The sequence below is a fragment of the Ictalurus furcatus genome, chromosome 19 (genome assembly GCF_023375685.1).
Source record: "Ictalurus furcatus strain D&B chromosome 19, Billie_1.0, whole genome shotgun sequence".
Taxonomy (NCBI): Eukaryota; Metazoa; Chordata; class Actinopteri; order Siluriformes; family Ictaluridae; genus Ictalurus; species Ictalurus furcatus.
In genome coordinates this window covers 9,329,087-9,352,214 of record NC_071273.1, presented here as the reverse complement: position 1 = coordinate 9,352,214, position 23,128 = coordinate 9,329,087, and the positions used below count along the sequence as shown (strand labels likewise).

The following is a 23,128-nucleotide window of genomic DNA, read 5'->3' as shown; positions in this document are numbered from 1 at the left end:
AAAGCAGCGCGAGACGCCTTTACGGTTAAAAAAAAAAAAAAAACAAAAAAAAACAAAAAAAAAAAAAAAATTTAAAGGAAGAGTGACGTGAGTGAAACGGAAGCAGTGCGGTTATCTTCCTGTAGCAGCAATAAACGTGGCTCTCGGTTCAAACGGATACTGGTACTTATCATTAATAGGCAAATTGAAGCCCGTGACGGTAGAAAATAAATAATAATCGAGGGTAAGACGGAATATTGACCGCGTGTTAAGACACGCGAATTGTAGTTTGTTGGAGGAATGTTTATATCTAGACTTTGAGCGCATTATAGTATAACTTATACCCTAAAATTAATTACATGCACAAAGCATGTATGTCGCGTGTGTTTTGTTTCAAGTCTCCTCGCTCCACGACTTAGACATATCTCCAAAGAGAAAGCGAAAGTGTTTCTTGCCCAGCCAGGAAGGAAGCACGAGCGCGCTCGCAAGCGCACACACGCAAACACACACGCACGCGCACACAGTGACTACTACGTGTGTGTAGTTCTTAAAATGTGTATACAGCCCTGGCAGGACAGTCATACTCGGACAGTCTGGACGCATTGGATATGCGCGCATCCATACTAACCTTCATCTTCATCATATCTGAATATTCCATCATCACTGGAGGATATGGTAAGTTAGAGCACCTTCCTACAATAATGTTATTCAGTCGATGTTATGCTCGCATTTTTATGGATGACTACTAGGCTACTAGACTACTGACTACTAACCAGTCAAAACATTATTTATTGTGTGAACTCCATCCATCCATCCACCCATCTTCTACCGCTTACTCCTTCAGGGTCGCGGGGGAACCTGGAGCCTATCCCAGGTAACATCAGGTACAGGGCGGGTTACACCCTGGACAGGGTGCCAGTTTATTGTGTGAAGTCAGACTTTAAAATATCATGAATAGCAAACTCATGGGATATTTGGAAAATCACTGACGCTTCACTCTTCAAAAAATCAAAGGGTTCCAGTTAGAACCAAAAAAAGGGTTTTTCAGCCTGTTGCCATAGGAGAAGTTTACTCTCAAGTTCTCAAGTAGAGAGCCGTGGATTTACTGGTGCTTTAAAGAACCCAGAAATGGTTCTTCACAGCAGTGCCACAAGGAACCATGTTCTCATAAAGAGTTCCTAAGAGTGATGCCAGGAGAAACTTTTCCAGTCCCAGAAAGAACCATATAGGGCTCACTTGAACCTGTTCTGGGATGATACCTTGAAGAACCAATACACTGCTCTGAAGAACCTAATTCTGGGACTGAAAGTATATCCAAATATCATCAGATTCCTTTTTTTTTTTTTTTTGGTGAAGAGACATTTATACAGTAAAGTTTTTAAATGAGCAGTCTTTAAAAAGCTACACGACAAAGCTTTTCTAACCATGCATCAGAATTTTGTGGACAATGTTGGAGCAGAAAACTCACTGGGAGAAAAAACATAGACACTTAAAATGACTTGTACATGTGTGAAAAATGGCAAAATGAGTAAGTAAAAGAATCACAGGTCTACCTGTCAAGAATTGTAAACACCGTGTTCACTTACAGGAAAAGACACACCTGCTTTATTTGACTACTGCATATAGTATGTGTGCAGTTAGGGATTCTAGCTAAGCTGAAACTGATCTACAGTCTCTAATTTCTCTATAATTGTTTTGTAACCAGACATGGAAGGTTTGGGGGGAACCCTAACATTCTGCTATTGTCTGGATGTTCTTAGCTGGTGGAATTTTCTCAACCCTAATGTAGTCAATGTACAAATTAGGTGTACTGAGACATCACTGTACTTTTTTCTTTTCGTTTTTTAATGAAGCCAATGAGTCATTTACTCATGTCAGGGCTATTTATGACACACTACTATTTTACTTATATAACTATTTTTGCTAATTTTGTATGAACAGTGTCAGTTCGCACAAATACTTATACTAGCACTAATTTTGTAGGCCACTTTATCTTAACTGCCTTTCAACTCCATAGTTTCTCCTTTGCTTTTCTTTTTCCGTGTGCTGATTTGGTGATTTATGCGAACACGGTCAACACAGCAGAAAAATGGCCAAACCCACTTCCCATAGTCTTGTCAGCCAACGGGAACCTGTGGCTGTTAACGTGACTACACCCCACTGCTGCAATAACAGGCATAATTTGATTAAAGTTGAAGGAAAATAAAGGAAAATCAGTAAGGTTATCTGATATTTGTTCCGTTTTAAAATGAAGCCCTGGCTGTGAAAGTTTCAGTATCAACAAACTGAAACCATGAGAGATAATGCAGGTAAATAAATGATGTCATATGCTATGATAAAAGGTGTCTGATTGGTCCATTAAAAAAAAAAACCCAAAAAAGCACATACCATTGTGGAGATTTGCACTGTGATAGGCACAGTGAAAACACCAGTGACAGTGACATAATGGAAGACATACTGGTCCAATTGGGGATTTCTTACTTTTTGTTAAACATTCTATATGTAAGCTCTTGCACCTATGTTTTCTTTTACTATAAAGCCATTGAGCACACTAAATCTTCAGAAAGCGCATAACAGGTAAATCACCAGACATGAGACTGAAACTCCTGTCTGTCGGACATGAAGCATAAAATATATAGACAAGCTACATCACAGTGACTCTGTTAAAACTATATTCGGACCAGGGCCCTAGCTACAGACTATATACGAAATGTGATATTTTCTCTACAGCTTAATGAGACGTCTCAGTAATAATGTGAGAGATTCATACAAAATACATTTTTAAAAAGGTCCAACTTTAAGAACATTAAAATCATTCGCTGGAGTGGTAACTGTGCATACATTAATTCAAGCTATAAGTGTGAGCTGTGTGCGTGTGATGGAAATACCCAAAGTGTGTCATCTCCACAGTTCTTCCAAGCATTAACCAAAAATATATCTGTTTTAACATCCATCTCTGGTGATGAGATCACACATGGATGAGATCACTCACTGTTCACTTTATCTCTTTGTGTAATTCTTGCTAATTTTCTGAGCAATGATTTGTTGTTAAGAGTATTAAAAGCTTAATATTTTGCCATTTTGGCCTCATGTAGAGCTAGCGTGAAGCACTTTGTTCGCATAGCTGAGCTTTTACTACATCTACTATTTGGCACACGAAGAGCGGAATCTTAGAATAGAATGGAAATTGACATTGAATGTGATATTTTCATTTCAGTATCTAAAACTTCTTTTAGCGGCGCGACATGGAATTCTATCCATCATCAGACCAGTGAATTAACAGTTCAATCTATGAATCATTCTACATGTCAAGCAAATTCTTGTGTAAAATTGTCCGTCTCTGGAGATGAGATCACAAGTGGGCCCAGATGTGAATGCAGTCAAATGTGTCTAATTCTCTGACATACAAGACCGTTTACATGAATGTTAAATAAACATCTCCGTACAGAAAGTTTCAGTAGATCAGTGATTATACATTATTTGTCAAATGCATTTCTAATCTGTTTACCTCTACATGTATAACTTGGAAAAACGTTACTATCAAATGTTTAAGAATGATATATTTACAATGGGGATTGTTGAGTATAATTCTAGCATCATCCACATTAGCCTCTGTCTCATCACCTGAGGAGAAAGTTGAATTTTACCTCAGGCTCACATTGTCTTTATTCTCTGTTCACTGTTCGTACAGCTAACACAAGTGGGGGAAAAATCCCTGATTAATTCAGTCTGTTCTGTTGAGAAAATATCTTCTTAATGTCTTTTAGTGCATTTTGACCGCTTATACTAAGGACTGAGTCAGGGCTTGTTTGTGAGCAAGGCTCATAATCAAGCTTGATTGCACAATCACATGTCACTTTTGTGCCCACAGGGTTCTAGGTTCTTCTGGGTTTTTTTTTTTGTTGTTGTTGTTTTTCTGTGGGGCTGTTATCATACAGACTCGGAGCTGGGTGCAAGTGCAGGCAAAATGACAGTTTATTAGGAAGGCAGACAATCCAAAACTTAAGGCAAACTCAGTGTGAATAACAGTCTAGGATCAAGCAATCAGCAAACAGAGAGGCAAAACAGTAATCAATAACATGGGCAAAGGCAAAGATTAAAACCAGGTAATGACAATGATAATGACAAGACACAAGGGAAACTGAGCAGTTACTTCGCAGTAAGGCTGTAACAAAAAGAGGTTTATATAGTGCACAGTGATTAGTGTGTGAATGAGAACAGTGTGTGCGTTTGTGTGTTTTGGGAAGGGGAGTCCAGGGCACCCATGTTTGTAGGCCGCTGTGTATGCACTCTGGGTGGTTAGCATGGAAGTCTCTGTAGAGGTTGGGATCCAGAATGTTGTGTGCTGGTATTCAGCATTGCTCTTCAGGCCCGTGCCTTCCCACTCAATGAGGTACTGCAGCACACCTTGTAGACAGAGTGAGTTCAGGATATTTTCCATGATGTAGGCTGGTTGGCCTTCAATCTCGAGGGGGAGCGGTGGGGTCATGGCTGATTGGTCCATGCTGAGGGGGCTTGAGAAGGGACACATGAAATCTGGGGGCTTTCCACCAGGGTCGGGAAGGTCCAGCTTGTATGTGACTTGTTTCAGTATCTTGAAAGGACTGGTGTATCGGGGACTTTTAAACAACAACAACAGTGGTACTGGTATCTCAAGACATCAGTTACAGCCATCTGCTAGCTTACAATCCTTAGACATATCATGTAAAAAAAATTATATATATAAACAACCACACTTACAACAGGGCATATCTGAGAAAAGAAAGAATATAAAACTCATCCTAAGTAGACAAGAATGCAAGGAGACACCAGAGTTATTCACTGAGCATCTTCAAGAAAGGCCCAAAAGCCGTTGATGTAGGTAACAAGTTAATTTTTCCAACGGTAAAAGAGTAGCGGCCTGACTCGTCCACATACTGACTGAGGGCATCTGTTGGGTTGACTGTAACAATAGTATATATTTCTTCGCCAAATATATGCAAAAATTCAATAGACACTCTGTCACAGTCAAGACACAGATCAGTTTTACAATTCAAAAGGTATACATTTGCAAAAGTCTTCCCAATAATCTTTTGTGTAATTTTGTGAATCTCTTTCCTGTAAGCTTTGATCTTATCACAATCCCAAAACACATGCATGACCGTGCCAATGTCTGCCTTACATTTGTGAAGTATTGGGGAACTCTTTGTGGAGGCGAACTGGTGTTAGATAGGTCCTGTGGACAGGTGGCTGTGGCTCAGGTGGTAGAGCAGGTTGTCCACTAATCGTAGGGTTGGTGGTTTGATTCCTGGCCCACGTGACTCCACACACCGAAGTGTTCTTGGTGTAAGACGCTGAACCCCAAGTTGCTCCCGATGGCAAGTTAGTGCCTTGCATGGCAGCTCTGCTACCATTGGTGTGTGAGTGTGTTTGTGTGTGAATGGGTGGATGAGACACAGCGTAAAGTGCTTTGGATAAAAGCGCTATATAAGTGCGCCATTTACCAAATAAAAAATTTTGTTCATGGTCTGAAATTGAAGCACTCTTAGGGAAAACACAGATAGCCAATCCTCATCGCTGGAATAAGACCCGATGTCCTTTTTTTTTCCTATGATATACTCTAAGAGTCAAAGACTGAAGGACCAACATTAGACAGCATTATATAGAGAGCAGAGATTTTCCTCTTAAGAGTAGATGAGGAGGACAGTAGTTCTTCCATTTCAGTAAGATCAAATATTACCTTCTTTTATTTGTGACTCTATGAAGTGTCATAGTTGAAGAAATTTATAAAAATCATTACTGGGCAAATTGAATTCCTGTCTTAACAGTTGAAATGACCTCATTTGACCTTTATCAAATAAATGACCTAACTCCAGCACTCCTCTCAACCTACAGGTCTGAAGACAGATGTTCTGTATCAGTGAGGAAGATCAGGGTTGTACGCAATGGGAGATTTAAGAGATACCTTATTTGGAATGACTAAATACTCCCTACCATCCTTCCACACCAGAAGAGTATTTGCCACAATAGAAATATTAGTCAGAGACTGAAACGTTTGTATTTTATGGATAAATGGCAAAGAACATAGCATTCAGGATAACATCGTTGTCACGTAATGGAGGCGCAGACAGAAGCAAGTGCAGGTTAGGTATTTTAATCCAGAAACAACAAGTCTAAAGGATAAGGCAGAAGACAATAATCATGAACATGCAGAGGTCAGGCAATAAGGCAAACAGCATAAACAGGGCAGGACAAAGAGACAAAGTCATAAACGTAAGCAAGGTCAAAACACCAGAATAAACAGCGACGGTATAAGGCTTGGTAACAACAGAGACAAGGTAACTGAGCGTATACTTCACACAGAGTGAATGCATAGAAGGTCCTTTTAAACTGTGGTTGTGTTTGTCCTGTGTATTGGATGCAGGTGTGTGATTAGAATGAAGGTGAGTGTTCTGGGAATTGCGGTCCATGGCGGCCATGTTCGTAGGCCGCAGTGCAGGATGAGAATTGTAGTCACTGGTTTGCTGTGATATGACAGTCGTGAAGATTCAATCCCGATCCAGTGTGATTTGAATTTGATAAGAAACCAAATTAACTAGGGCTGCAACTAACGATTATTTTCATAATCGATTAGTTGGCTGATTATTTTTTTGATTATTTAAAATGAAATCCACAAACTGAGTGTTACAAATATAAACTTCAGACTAAAACTTTACACAACTGTTTGTCCAAAACAGAAAAGAACCCAATACACACACACACACACACACACACACACACACCAGAATATATATATTATTAATTTAAGACTGTAGTTTAATTCGGTGCTTTTTGTGCATCCATAAAAAATAATGCATAAATACTTATATACAATATAAACTAAAATAAATGAATAAAATAAATTATATACAGTATCTCACAAAAGTGAGTACACCCCTCACATTTTTGTAAATATTTGATTATATCCTTTAATGTGACAACACTGAAGAAATGACACTTTGCTACAATGTAAAGTAGTGAGTGTACAGCTTGTGTAACAGTGTAAATTTGCTGTCCCCTCAAAATAACTCAACACACAGCCATTAATGTCTAAACCGCTGGCAACAAAAGTGAGTACACCCCTAAGTGAAAATGTCCAAATTGGGCCCAAAGTGTCAATATTTTGTGTGACCACCCTTATTTTCCAGCGCTGCCTTAACCCTTTTGGGCATGGAGTTCACTGGAGTCCTCTTCCACTCCTCCATGACGACATCACGGAGCTGGTGGATGTTAGAGACCTTGTGCTCCTCCACCTTCCGTTTGAGGATGCCCCACAGACGCTCAATAGGGTTTAGGTCTGGAGACATGCTTGGCCAGTCCATCACCTTCACCCTCAGCTTCTTTAGCAAGGCAGTGGTCGTCTTGGAGGTGTGTTTGGGGTTGTTATCATGCTGGAATACTGGCCTGCGGCCCAGTCTCTGAAGGTATTCCGAAGTACATGTTGGCATTCATGGTTCCCTCAATGAACTGTAGCTCCCCAGTGCTGACAGCACTCATGCAGCCCCAGACCATGACACTCCTACCACCATGCTTGACTGTAGGCAAGACACACTTGTCTTTGTACTCCTCACCTGGTTGCCGCCACCCACGCTTGACACCATCTGAACCAAATAAGTTTATCTTGATCTCATCAGACCACAGGACTTGGTTCCAGTAATCCATGTCCTTAGTCTGCTTGTCTTCAGCAAACTGTTTACGGGCTTTCTTGCGCATCATCTTTAGAAGAGGCTTCCTTCTGGGACGACAGCCATGCAGACCAATTTGATGCAGTGAGCAGCGTATGGTCTGAGCACTGACAGGCTGACCCCCCACCCCTTCAACCTCTGCAGCAATGCTGGCAGCACTCATACGTCTATTTCCCAAAGACAACCTCTGGATATGACGCTGAGCACGTGCACTCAACTTCTTTGGTCGACCATGGCGAGGCCTGTTCTGAGTGGAACCTGTCCTGTTAAACCGCTGTATGGTCTTGGCCCCCGTGCTGCAGCTCAGTGTCAGGGTCTTGGCAATCTTCTTATAGCCTAGGCCATCTTTATGTAGAGAAACAACTCTTTTCCTCAGATCCTCAGAGAGTTCTTTGCCATGAGGTGCCATGTTGAACTTCCAGTGACCAGTATGAGGGAGTGTGAGAGCGATGACACCAAATTTAACACACCTGCTCCCCATTCACACCTGAGACCTTGTAACACTAACAAGTCACATGACACCGGGGAGGGGAAATGGCTAATTGGGCCCAATTTGGACATTTTCACTTAGGGGTGTACTCACTTTTGTTGCCAGAGGTTTAGACATTAATGGCTGTGTGTTGAGTTATTTTGAGGGGACAGCAAATTTACACTGTTACACAAGCTGTACACTCACTACTTTACATTGTAGCAAAGTGTCATTTCTTCAGTGTTGTCACATGAAAAGATATACCGTAATTTCCGGACTATAAGCCGCTACTTTTTTCACACGCTTTGAACACTGCGGCTTAAACAATGATGCGGCTAATTTATGGATTTTTACGGGCTAACGAGCTTCATGCCGCCAAAACATTTAGCCTCGTCACATCGGACCAATGAAATTACCGAACAGGTCACAGTCGACCAATGAAACTGTTCGAATTAAATCAAACGCACTCACACTAAATTCTTCAGATCAGTCATTTTGCGCTTCATGCACACACCCTTATCATGGAAAACACACGAAGAAATGCATATGATGCAGCTTTCAAGTTAAAGGCAATCGATCTGGCTGTCGAAGAAGGAAATAGCATGCGAGGAGCAACTTTTGCTCAAGTCTGCCAGTGGATCCTAACAGCGTGGAGCAGTGTCAAAAAATCTATCACCAGCGGGTTTCAAAAGGCTGGACTGCTGTGTGATGAAGAGGACAGCACGAGCTCAAGGGCGAATTTGCCTCGAGACGTAAGTGACATTGAGAGCGACAACAAAAGAGAGACTGAGGAAGTGTGTGACAAAGTACCGGTAATTCTGAGGCTGTTCAATTCCGACACTGAAGAAGAGGACTTTAGTGGTTTTAGTGCGCAGGAGGAAGATGAAGATAGCGATCAATGACTTTTCCTGGTAGGCAACTGTATTTTTTTTTTTTTTAACCAGCCGTGTTACAGGCACTGTTCGGAATAAAGCATTTACGGTACGTATTTAATTAAAAGTTAAAAAAAAATCTCTGTGTAACATCTTTCTGTGTACATATCTCATGTTTACAACGTGGACACCTGCGGCTTATAGACAAGTACGGCCTATATATGTACAAAAATTTTTTTCTTTTTAAAGTTAGTGGGTGCGGCTTATATTCAGGTGCGCTCAATAGTCCGAAAATTACAGTAATCAAATATTTACAAAAATGTGAAGGGTGTACTGTATATATATATATATATATATATATATATATATATATATATATATATATATATATATATATTATAATAGTATTTATGCATTATTTTTTTTGGAGGCACAGAAAGCAGCGAATTAAACTACAGTCTTAAATTAATAATAAATCTCACTTTCACTGCACCTTGTAGTTTCTGTTACTTTAGGAATATTATTTTACTTGTGTTTACTTTTGATCATAGTGTTTAGTTAGACATTACAAATCTCACGCTACACTGTGTATCAGCGCATCTACACCGCGCATGAGGAGCAACGCAGCCTCATTACTAATAGATCACGTACAGATCACTTCCGTTATGATAAACGACAGAAATGACTCTGCAAGTGCGCAAATACAGCATATAATGACAATAAATTTCAATTAAACTAAACCTTTTCAACATCTTGCACCAGTTTCCACAGTCCCTTACATACAGTGGAGTGTTTTGGATATAAACATAAGTTTGTGCTCGTGCAGCACTGTTTGATCTCTGCTGTGTTTAATATAAAATATTCCCCTGCCTTAGAGGACTTTCTTCCTCAGTCACTTGATGATTTCGCCTCCATCTGATGGTGACTGGGGTCATGTTGGGAATAAAAGCTAACGTTGATATAAACAGTAAACTGAAGAATGGCATTGTTGGTGACTCTAAAGCTTGCGGCGTCGTATTATGTGCGTATGACGTCATAGGTAGGTAGTCAGATTGGGCAAGCCTTTTACTAACGAAACAAGTGAAAGTGGTCAGTGGAGATGCATTCGAAACACATGAAAAAGCCAGGTGTGAGCGGCTGTTTGTTTCGGCTGTCCACTTGTGATCGGATGACTTGAGATGGATGTTAATAAGTGTGAACAGGTGCGTTGTGATCTGAGCATTATATACTTAAATGACTTTGCCAGAAAGGTGTTTATCTGTTATCTGTGTGAGGGGCCTCACTCTTTACTACTCCTCTTTAAGGGGAACTTGTGAATACTATGCTCATACTGTGTGTTATACAAAATCTAGATGCCACTTTGAGCTACGGTTTATTATTAGGCTATTAGAACACTTGCTACCTACATCCCACTGCTTTGCCGCAGTTAGTCAGTCAAAATATTGTTAGTGCATGTCCATCCATCCATCCTCCTTTACTCCTTTTCAGGGTCGCACCTATCCCAGGGAGCATCGGGCACAAGGCGGGGTACACCCTGGACAGGGTGCCAGTCCATCACAGGGCACACAATCACACACACATTCATACACTACGGACACTTTAGACACGCCAATCAACCTACCATGCATGTCTTTGGACCGGGGGAGGAAACCGGAGTACCTGGAGGAAACCCCCGCAGAACAGGGAGGACATGCAAACTCCGCACACACAGAGCCACGGGAATTGAACCCCTGACCCTGGCGGTGTGAGGCGAACATGCTAACCACTAAGCCACTGTGCTCCATGTATATTAAAAAAACACAAATTTTGTAAAACTCGGTTGCACGTAAAGCGAGTTACAGGCAGTTTGACCAAATATTAAAAAGCTCTTAAAGCTGCAACATGGCATAATTACACTTATGTCTAAAGGTATGTGTATTTTTCAACCTTAAACATTTCCCCCATTTAAATTTATTTAATTGCAAGAAAGTTTCACTATAACACTGCCAGACTGTAACACAGCTTCAGCTTCTTGATCTGGGAAATTGCTTTATATTATTCAATACATTATGCTGACTTTTTCCGATATAAATCCTACTTGTGGTTTGTGAAATTTGTATACCATCTTTGTTGAATATGACAGTATTATGCTTTTTTTTGCTAGTCAGTATTTCTGTTTTCTGTGTACTAATTCAAGCTGTGGTCCTGTGATATAAATGTGCACGCAACATTTAGGGAGTGTGATGTTGTCATATACAAAGGAAAGGATGTGGTTAGCTAAGGATGTTCGCTAAAAATGATGCAAGCCCAAAATGGCAAAGCTTTTCATTTTAGCAACAAAGCATTTTTCAAAAAATTAGCAAGAATTAACTTAATCCACAGCTACCAGCCAACAGCAGGAGAGGAAAAATAGCAAGTGTTACCGATGTGAAATGTGGATTCAATAATGAAAAACCGAATGAAACTAGATGAGCAGCGGTACCCTGAATCACTCGGCATTATCTCATCTGGAGTCTTTATGGGTTTTGGAGAATACAAAGTAAAAAGGATGCAGTGAACTAGGTTTACTTTTATCAGTAACATCGCCAGTGCTAATGTTTGATTTTCTGCGCATTGCAGTGACATTATGTGACGGCCAGGACTTTTTAGCTTCACACAAGTACAGATGAAATTATTAACTTCAAGTTTATTTGAGAGGCTGTGCTATGTATGTGCTGGTCTAAGACACTCATGGTGCACACCTTGCTAATAATGCAACAACAAAAAAAGAAATATTGGGGCACCTCGTGATTTTTTTTGGGTGCAGTTTAAAGGCAAGTGCTTGTGTTTAAAGGCAAGTGCTGATTTGTCATCAGTCACTCTTAAAATGCTGATTGTTTTTTTAATGACTGTTACATAAGCATTAGATTAAGATTCCTAATCATCTTAGTCTCCTACAATGTCAGCACTGTCAGCGCTAACATTTTCATGATTAAACACATTCAACGTAACTTTTAGGTCTTTGACAGATACAAAACATTTCTTGTTGTCACGATTTCCCCTCGCACAAAGCGCTGGAGCTCGCAGCGCGATCTGAAACCTAAAGTGTGAGCTTGAAGCACGAGTGGGTTTTTCAGTGTTTACTTATGAGACGTGTTTTGTTATGGTTTATGTCCTGGCTCCGCCCCTGTATTGTCATTGGGTGTGTCCCTTATGTGTCATCATTGTATTCTGCTTTTTTGTGTTTCAACCCTGTTTACGTTTATGATTTAAACCCCTCATGTCTCGTTGTTCGTCGCGAAGTGTTGTGTGTAGGTTTTGACTCAGTGCCAAGCCTTCGTTCCTCGTTTCCATGCCATAGTTTTGATCCTGTTGTCGTCCTTGTTATTCGAGTTTGTTTTGCCTAGTTTTATGCCCATTTGCCGATCACCTGACCTGTTGCCCTTTTATTACCATGCCTTTGCCTTTCTATTATTATTTGTCTGCCTATCTCTAACAAAGCTCTTATCTGCACTTGCATCCATCTCAGCGTCCATTACGTGACACTTGTTGATTAATTCACACTTTTGATTGAACCTGATGTATTATACAACAGTCATACTCAAATTAAACTTTGATTAAGAAAAATACTCTATAGTACCTATAGAACAAATCCGAATCCTAATATCAAGCTCAGAATCCAAAAACAGGTTAAAGGTCAGGTGATGCAGCAGAAAGGGTCAGGATCACTGGTATCTCAGGTGCAGCATGTGCATAATGTCAACTTTGTTACCGAAGACTATGACGAAAAATGCTTGTCAACCACCTTTTTTTCCATGACGAGACAACACCATCATTAAACACTAACTGTAACTGTAACAACATGCAATATTGTTGACAAAAAAGATGAGACTAAAATGTAGTTTAAAAAATAAAAACTTTACCAAAATCTCCCTTAATTTTCATGGAAAAAATAGAGGAGACAAAATATTATGGACTGTTTTTGGGGGGTTTTTTGGGGAGAGTTCTGCACATAAGGGTAGCGGGAATATACTGCGTGTGGCTAAGCAATGTTGACTTTCCTGATTGGCCATAATACCTACTGGCTGCAGCCAATGGGAACGCTTCTCTATCAGCGCGCCTCCTCACAGGACCAATTAGACCACCTTATGCAAGTTAACAGACGCTGCGTCCGAAATCGCGTACTACCCTACTACACACTAGGCGAAAAGCAGTACTCCAGTGGGGTAGTATGTCCAAATTCTCAGTAGGTGACAAAGACCCGGATGGCGTACTGCTTCCGGCGAGATTTTTCGAAACTCCCATAATGCAATAGGACTGGTGCGGATGAGCTCAGAAAAAAATGGCGGAAGACAGCGCGTCGGCTCTTCTTAAATATTAAACTTTGGTTAAACAGGACTTGTTTAACAATACCCAAATAAATTGTTAACTTGAAGGTTTACACAAGAAAACAGTTGTCACAGCCTTTGAAAGCTTTTTTGTGATCTCCATCATGCCTTAACCGGTCAAGCTACCGGCAACGAATTTACCAGGGGTCCACTTGCTGGATAACTTTTTGAGAGTAGATCCAGTGAATAATTTATCAGAGTGTAACCATAATTACATTTCAGTTACTTCAAAACTAGGAGTCATATTCATAAATCATAACGATATGATCTCATGGCTCAGCATTTATACATTTATGCAATATAAACACGTGTGTATGTGTGTCTGAGTTTGTATTCGTGTTTGAAATGTTTTATTCCTTTTTTTCTTCTAGGAAATTGTGGGAATCCTAATGTGATCGATAATGCAGAGATAAAAACAAATGTCACTGTTCAGAAGTTCCGCATGTCTTGTAAAGAAGGATACGTGAGAAAAGCTGGAACTTCCAACCTCTTCCAATGTAACAAAAGCAAATGGATCAACGAGCCTCCTCTAAAATGCATACGTAAGGGACTTCTACTCAACAATGCATTTGCTTATAATGGTGTGTTATAATATGTGTGTATTAGTTAGGCCTTGCTGGAACTTTTCCTAGCATGCTATCTAACCGTGTATCACTCCACAGCAGTTCTGAACATTGCAGCATGTTTTTACTTTTAGACATATTTTAACTTTGTTTTCTTTCAGTCTCGGGTTTCCGCTGTATCACAATTTGTATTTAAAAATAAATATAGTATCACAATAGACCGAATAGACGTTGATCTAAATGCAAGCTATGTGTAGATACCTACATATTGTCTTCAGCAGTTAGACAGTTAGACAGATAATTGACATACTTTTAAAATTGTGTTATGCTTTTGTTTAGCTTTATGTCTTAATGTCCTGCTTGGACACACACTGGCCTACATGTACACTGGAATTTGCAGGGAGGATTGGACTCCCTAGAACTAGAGGATGCCATTTACTAGAATAAATATCCGATGCTACAGAGTGTCACTTAATCCCAAATGTAGAAATGGAGAAAATTAGATTTCAAGATTCGATTCCAACCGCATCATGATGGATATTTTGAAAGCCAGTATACAAACGGAAATTATTAGGCATGTGTCCATTTTACTACGGCATGTAACTATTCAACAACTTCATCAAAGCATAAGATTCATTCACTGTTTGAGGAAACCACAGGTTTTAGACATCATTTTAGGCAGACTGAAGTTTTTCCACTGCGTCTTTTAAACTGGATGCTTACCCAACTTGATCTTTACAGGCAGCCTAGGCAAGATTAAAATAAATAAATAAATAAAATATTTCTATGTAGTTTTGGTTTCTTACAGAGGACTTTTCATAATATGTTAAGGGCAGAAACCCCCAATTTTGGCCAAAATTTGACATTTCAGAAACAGTAATAGGTTTTCCCAGTCTAGCACACATTTTAAAACAGGGGTGGGGAACTCATTTGGAGTAGGGAGCCACACTGGCTAAAATATCCCCTTAGGCGAACCGAGAACAATCACAACAGTTAAATTGGACTTGACACTTATTTATCACCCAAAATGGAATTCTGAGGTAAATTTTCATATAACAGCCATAATAGGATTAGGGCCTGTTCACACCGTGACATTTTTCGTAGCGTTTTTTCACCGCGTTTTTTTGTGTTCACACCCAGTCGTTAAACTGAATGAAAGTGCAAATTCACTCCCTGACAGTAGATGGAGCTTACTGAAAAGCAGAAATACCCCGGTGCACAAGGTGGCGCTGCACAACTTTCCGTTTCTGACACCTGCTTATCACTGAGAAGAAGAAGAGAGCCACTATTTGCGTCTTTAAGCCGTTCACACACTTTTTGCGAACTGGTTAAAGCACGTATGCACTTTTCCGAAATGTAAGGTATTTGGTGATTTGGCCACTGCAATAAATACTTCTTAAAGTTAAATCCTTAAAGTTCTCATTTTAAACAATATACTCTTTTTAAATAAGTAATCATTTGAATTAATTCAAAGTCACAGCAATAGCATTCACATACTTATGTTAAGATCCAAATTATGTTATTTTTTTAATCTAATATATTTTGGGAGGGGGTGGGTATAAGGCAGTTATTGGTGTGCCCAAAAATGTTAATGTTCCTGCAAATTGATGAAGTGTTGACTATGAATAGTCTTTTTTGTGGTCAATATGATAATACAACGACTCAATAATGGGGCACTTAGCAATTTGAATAAGAATACTTATATGCAAATATATGTGCCAGGTGCAAAATAAATACAATGGACTATCAATCAGCGGATTATCATTTGCAGGGAAGAGACAAAGAAACAAACAATGCTATTTAGTGTAGAAAACAACACTGAAAGAATTAAATGGATCATTTAGAATATATGCTTGCATTTCAGTGTCGTCAAAAAATAGCCACGACATAATAAATACACTTCCACTGACAGCCATTGGGCCGTTAAACAGACCGTTTTTCCTCGCTGTGAAAATCGTCCTGGTGTGAACAGGGCTTTAGGCTAACACACAACATGAAGGTTAAAACGCATACAAGACCAGACCTATCATTTCACCACATCACACTGAAACTATCATTTAAAAGACCTTCATCCTCAATTTTAATGAAATTTTCATTTCAAGGAAAAGACCGCCACTTGCTGGGAGCAAATTAAACAAATTGGTTTTTTATTATTTCCCAGAAAAAAAGAGTCTGTTGTGAATTTTCCTTGGAATATAAGGCATTCAGGATCCACCTTCCATTTCTTTGAAAGAGACATTTTCACATACCCACATTTTCACCTTACGTTCGAGAGATTACAAGTAACCTTTAGCAACAGTAGGCACCTATAGCCTAAGGATGATGACAAGAGGACCTTTAGTGGATACATAAGTAACTGCATCTGGGCGTGGATAATTCTTTACACTTCCATTACATCACTGCCTTACACTTCCGTTACTTGGCCGACGGGCCGGGTATGGCCCATGGGCCATATGTTTTGCATACAGCTGCAATCAAAATTATTCAATCCCCATTGCAAATCAGGTTTATTGTTAAAATTTACAGACTTTCTGCTATTTGCAATGAACAAATCATTGCACACAGCTATGCAATGATTTGTTCATTGCATCATTGGACCTTCCAACAGGACAATGATCCCAAGCATACCTCAAATTCCACCAAGGCTTGGTTGCTGAAGAAGTCCTGGAAGATTCTACAGGGCCATCACAATAACCCAAGAATATTATTACTGATCTATTTCAATTGATTTTGTTTGATTTGTTCATTGCAAACAGCTGAAAGTCTGTAAATGTTTAATAATTAAGGGTTGAATAATTAGGGGCCAAGCACTGAAGGATTTGCACTAACCTTTCAACCTCTTGGCATACAAATAAATGCGTCTCTTCTGTTCATTTCTGATTCAAACAGCTGTGCTTCTGAACCTATCTTTTATTCATTCATGTATATTCTATTTCTCCTCTTTGTGTTCTTCAGGCTCTGCATTGTGCTTCTTTGCCTTTGGTGCTTGGCCCCTTTAAACACTGCTTGCAGCTTTAATTTTGATTGCAACTGTATGAGAAACAATGACTGATATTATGATTGTGATTGTGCAGTTAGATTATCCTAATAAGCCATCTATTCTTTTTCTTTATGTGACATCCTGTATGGCATTCATGTTTGAATATGTGTGTCCTGCAGGTGATCCAAAACGGCCACTTCCAGGTGAGTCGTCTTCCTTTGTAACCTTATTTCCTGTCTAAATTTCTTTTACATTTGAATTGGATTTAAATCCTGCAACCGTCTCTTACTGCCTTAAGCTTAATAAATTTAAATAGATTTCTGGGACAGCAGATTTGGAGTACATTCACATGTTCTTTCTCCATCTCTATCTGTATCACTTTAACTTTAGTAAAAATACTACACATTCTGAAAACCCATGACCTTTTAACCACGACTCATGTTGAATGTTATATATTATACTACAGTTGCAACCACATTGATCAGCACTTCTCATTCACCTGTCACTCTGTCATGGTCCAGTCCAACACCAAAGACACATCAAACTCCTACAGAACCAGAAAGCATTTCCACAACATCTGGTATGTATGGTTTAAGAACTTGCGTGGGTGTCCGCATTGTATTCGTTTCCGTGTGTCTGTGTGTTTGCATGGGGCTTTTCTGATATTTTCTTGTATGATACACTCCTACGACAGGGAAAATTGTCTTCACAGCAACACACACAGCTTCCACAACATCATCGACGTCCTACCAAAGCTCTCAGAGGACCACAGCAATGGAGGAAACACCTCTGGCAACATCCATTACGGCTAGAATTACAGCTTTACCCACAACTGAGAAAGAAAATCTGACCACAGTATCCTCACATACCCCTAGCAGCATTTCTACTACAAGCACTGGTCAGCATGAATTAAAAGAAACAAACGCACTAACACATATAGATTGTCTTTATCCAGGTTTAACTCAACTAATACTGTAGACTAACCTGATAGCTGAAAACCGGCATCATAGTCCAAAACAATGTGATTGTTGTTTTTTTGTTTTTTTCCAAGTGGAATCTAGACTGGGTGGTCATTTTATCGGGTTCACCTACCATATGTTACTTTGTATAAATATAAATGCATACAACATTTATATATGTGAACAAACACCACCAAAGCACCACCACTCATCAGATATTATATTACATATAATATTATATTATATTGGGTGTTGGATCGTTCTCATTATGGCAGTGGCACTGACATGCTAGTGTGTGACACTAATACAAGTGTCAGCATCATTATATAAAGTGTTTTTTTGCAACAAAAAAAATTATAATTAACAACAATTAACATGAGTCATAGTTTTAAAACCGAGTCCATGGGGAATCCAGGAGCTCCCACAAATCTGCGGTCCAAACTATTTTGGATTAGTTTACTCTCACTTTTGAGCTCACCTATTTCCTGATAACTCTCATTTTCATCCGTGTAATTATACCAGTTTATTCACTACTTATCATTGTGAGGTTTTTCCATGACAGTGTACATTTCTGTTTTGTTTTGTTATTCCTGGTTTTTGTACGTTTTGCCAGGAGGCAGAGCGTATACTTCGCGGTGAGCATGTGAACTAGGAGTCAGTTGGCATACTTATACTATGTACTAAAAGTATGTGCTCTTTTTGTGAAGAAAAATCACATACTTTTGAGTGTGTGGTAAAAGAGTATGGAAGTACTGGTACATACTAACACGGCATGTAACGGAAGAAAACCTTTTTGCCTGGAAGAGAGCGGTGTCACACTCCTCGCCGCATTTCAGCTTTTCTACATTCATTATTCCTTATATAATTTATACTATATAATTGAATTCACTAAATCCCTTGATTTATTTTTCCACATTTCATTTAAACTTCACAAAACTCATCATCCCTCGCACAAGGAGTTCTGGGCAGTATTAGTTTGAAAAGTGTCCATGGAGCCACACTTCGAAAATCTATCAGAAATAGTAGACCATCCAGGTACCTTTGGGATACTCCTTTCTACATACTACGATTTGGGACACACTAATTCTCATCTCGGATACTATTTAGTACGGATAGTAGGCGATTTGGGACGTAAGGTTTATGTTCTGTGATTTGTTTGACTGGATTCAGGTGTGTGTAATCAGAATGACGAGTTCATGAGTGCTGGGTATTGTAGTATGCAGCAGCCATGTTTGTAGCCATGTTGTTCTCTGGGAGTTGTAGTGTCATGCCAATTATGGCGTTGATGCGACACTTCTGCTTTTAGCTTTCATTTTGATTGGCATGCACTGCTCTGCATGAAGTTCAACCCCTGCCCTAGTATCAAGAGTTGGTCTACTGAATTGCATTGAGTGCCACCAGTATCCACCTTGTGACAAATTTCTGTGAGGTTCTGCTACCCACTGTGCCACCAGATTATTAGTAGTAGTAGTAGAAGTAATAGTAGTAGTAATGGTTATTATTAATAATAATAATAATTATCATTATTAGTAGTAGTAGAAGTAATAGTAGTAGTAGTGGTTATTATTATTATTATTATTAGTCACAGATTTTATCGTGACAACTTTATTGCCTTGACATTTTCATTTTATTTCCATTAATATTTCTTTTTAATTGTTGCTGTACTGAATTTTATTTGTATTAACAAATCAACCAGATTGTATTTCAGTTGTACTGTGATTGTTTAATGTATGCGTGTTTTAATTGCCTGCTGGTGTCTTTTGAGTGCACCGTATCAAATTCCTGTTTTAAGAATTCCCTGATCCACTTGAACCAGCACAACACACACTAACATGTCAGTGTCTCTGACGTGCCAAAAATGAGCCAACAACCAAACAATATATGATCAGTGGTGCTCCTAAAGGTGTTTCTACGGATGGCCAGAGAAGAGTGGGGCCGGCATACTGCACAGCAATAGATGGTGTACAGGCAGAAATCGTAGACACATTCAAGACACAGCCAAAATAGTTTTCTATGCTCATTAAACATGTTCGATCTGTGCAGGGTGCACTCATTGACCCCAGGAAATCGAGAAATAGTGATCTTAAGTGTTGTATGTAATTACTGCAAGGGATAGTGCTAACCTTCCTGACAGGTATTTTTAAGATGAGCAATGACTGAGGAAGAACAACTGATAGTCAGGGCCCTGTCTCACTATTCCATTTGCCTAGTCTGGCTTTCTGTTTGGTCCAGCTTGGTTTGACACTGAACAAATTTCAGCGAATCGAGAGCGCAAAAATAGAATGTGCTGGAAGGGATGTGGCTCAAAACCTACTTGCGAAAGTCTTTCCTACATTAAAAAAAAAATGCAAACAAATGTTTTTCGATTCTGGAAATAAATCGAGAACCGGTGCTAAAAATTAATACATATGAATTAATAGTTTTGAAAACAGTAATTTTGTAGCATTTATCATTTCTTTTCAGAATACAGTTAAAGCAGCACTTAAACTCTGTCTTCTTCCAGTCATTCTACATCTTGCACGTCAGTTTAGCAGCTCACATACTTCCTGCAGTTGTTCTGTGGTTTGAGTGTTATATTTGATTCTGCTTGTGATTCCTGCCCAAGCGAAATGCACCCTCAGTTACTTCAGCGTTCAGACAGATATGCTTGTGTTTTTCTTTGTTAATTCACTCAGATTGGCAGGCACCCACTTCACATGTTTTTACAAAAACACGTTCAGCAGCACACCACTGCCTCACACAAACTCTCACTCTCTTTTTCAGCAGTTGCTGGCAATAAGTCTCATGGAATTGCAACTGAACTGGATAGTTGTAAGTGCCTCCAGATCTGTGATAATCCCTCATCTTTCATTTTTTATGCATGTGTCTGACCTCCCAGTATCTCCTTGATTCTATTTCTGATCTCTCCCTCTCGGTGTCACTCTAATAATTTCTCTCTGTTTTGTTGATGTTTAGCCACGAAGGGCATCACTGCAGGGATTATAATACTTGTCATTATTGCTGGTTTGGCAGCAACCATAGCCATTCTTTTTTGGCGTAAACGGTAAGGTTTCAAAAATCTATGCAATGTAAATCAACATAGATGTCTTATCGTACATTGCCGAACTCATTGTCTTGTCTCTGTTACTCTCTCTTAGTTCAAAGCTACGGAGCACTTCACATCCTATAGAAATGACGATCCAGAATCCTGGCTCAGATCAGCCCTTAATAATGGCCTCCCCTATCACGAGCAGCTGTCCTCCAGACTCCGTCCAACCTCCATTCACTCCTTTTGAAGACTCTCCTAAGTGCATATATACAAATGCTCCCCTTTCTGCTTAAAATGCGGACCAGGGCAAGTTAAATAGAAATTATTTCATGTGTGGCCAACAGCATTATGATCAAAAAAGCCATATGTACAATAAAAATGCAGTATACATTCTTGAAACAATGAAAACTACATGAAAGTGAATGACAGGAATAAAAAAAATTATACTTCTGAGCATCCTTCAGTGTAATGGGCAGTTTTATTCTAATATTTTCTAGCTCATTCTGCTCATTTCTGCACAGGTTCAGCTTTATTTGCTTTATCTATGTTGCATGACATGTGTATGTGCTCTCAGTAATTTGTCAGAGATATGTGTTCACTTAAAGTGCAGAAATGGCCTTTAATCTAATTAATTATGAAATGTTATTCATATTCAGGTAATATTTTGGTATTTTATATTTTATTTTAAGTTTTTTTTTTTTGCAGTAAATATAGGATACAGGTAGCTTTTTATCTTGTTAAACAGGCAGTGATGATTTTTTTTTATTTAAAAAAATATATATATAGGGTTATATTGACCCTATATAAATATGTAATAAATGTGTTGTGGCATTTATTATGCAGCTGTAAACATTAACCAATATGAACATTTTGGGTAATGTTTTTGCTGTTGGACCTGAGGAGTTAAAGTAATATAGAAGTTTAATAATTAGTCTTTGTGCCCTAGCAGACTGTTTGATATGAAAAAAAAAAAAAAAAAAGAATATGCATTGATGTGCTTGCTTTAAGTTTATTTATATGTATGGAGCATGGAGAAATCATTGTAATATTATTCTTGTACATAATCATATATTTTCAGAAAAACAATGAGCAATCTTATGATTTCCATGTTAAATAAAATCATTACACCATACAACGGATGTGGCTGACTGCCCGATGACTCATATTTACTGAAATTTTTTGTCAACATGATAATGAAGAAGATTCTGTGCCAGAGCAAACTGTAACCATAGCAGTGAAAAATGTGTAATGCAATACATTAATGCAACTGCTTTTCATTTATGACATGTGGATACATGCCACAGTGAAAAGCAAATTATTCAGTGCATTGCTCTTACTGTATGTCACTTGATCTCTTTAAGGAGGAAAAAAAATAAAAAAAATACCAGCACAGGATTGCTTTTTAAAAAGTAAAATGCTGAATTTGTGTCAGAAGTGAATGTGCAAATGTTGTACAAATTTGACCTGCAAGACTACAGTTTGCCAATGAGCATATAGGCAAAGACCAGGCCTTTTGGAATAATGTGCTCTGGACAAACAAATCAAAAGATAGAGTTGTTTGGCCACAGTAACAGCAGACATGTTTGGTGCAGGCCAAAGACAGCTTTTCAGGAGAAGCACCTCATACCAACTGTGAAGCACGGTGGTGGAAATGTTATGGTTTGGGGTTGCTTCGCTGCCTCAGGGACTGGACAACTTGCATTCATTAAATCAACTATGAATTCTGCATCATATCAAAGAGTGTCTGAAGATAATGTGAGGCCATCTGTCCAAAAGTTGAAGTTGAACCGAAAGTGCACCAAGACTGGTGGACAATTTTGCAAAACGCCTACAAGAAGTTATTTCTGATAAAGGGGGAAATACAAGCTTCTGTACTTACTTTTTCCACAGAAGGATATCACATCTATTGATATTTCTGTTGAATAAATGATTGAAAAAGCTCATTTTCCTTGTGGTTTTGTTCAAGTATATCAACTTCATTAATAAGCACTGTTTTAAATATGGTCAAATGTTTGCTTGTCCAAATATGTCAAAAAAGCCAACAATTTCCATGGGGTATACTTATTTTTTCACATAACTGTATTTATATCTGTGATGGTTACTTTAAGGTAGATTTCACAGTTTCAATTAGACTTCAGTTCAAAAAGAAACATGTCAACTATTGCAGCTTTTTAAGTTTTTTTCCTCATATACCATCATGTAATCCAGCACCTATTAATGGTGAAACAG

General features: G+C 38.9%; 1 protein-coding gene across 4 annotated transcripts; it reads left to right on the top strand.

The window, feature by feature from the left end:
* The first annotated feature begins 90 nt into the window (after positions 1 to 90).
* Positions 91 to 22,038, top strand: il15ra (interleukin 15 receptor subunit alpha). 4 transcript variants are annotated; one of them, XM_053650524.1, is made up of 8 exons: positions 91 to 654; positions 13,741 to 13,911; positions 17,092 to 17,115; positions 17,379 to 17,492; positions 17,625 to 17,810; positions 20,635 to 20,682; positions 20,827 to 20,914; positions 21,009 to 22,038. In XM_053650524.1, exons 1-8 carry the CDS (start codon positions 588 to 590, stop codon positions 21,190 to 21,192), a joined length of 882 nt encoding a protein of 293 aa, XP_053506499.1. In that variant the 5' UTR covers positions 91 to 587; the 3' UTR covers positions 21,193 to 22,038. The 4 variants fall into 4 exon arrangements, with proteins under 4 accessions (XP_053506499.1, XP_053506498.1, XP_053506497.1 ...); XM_053650523.1 differs by having other exon boundaries at positions 17,607 to 17,810; positions 20,638 to 20,682; XM_053650522.1 differs by having other exon boundaries at positions 17,607 to 17,810.
* Positions 22,039 to 23,128: the final 1,090 nt, after the last annotated feature.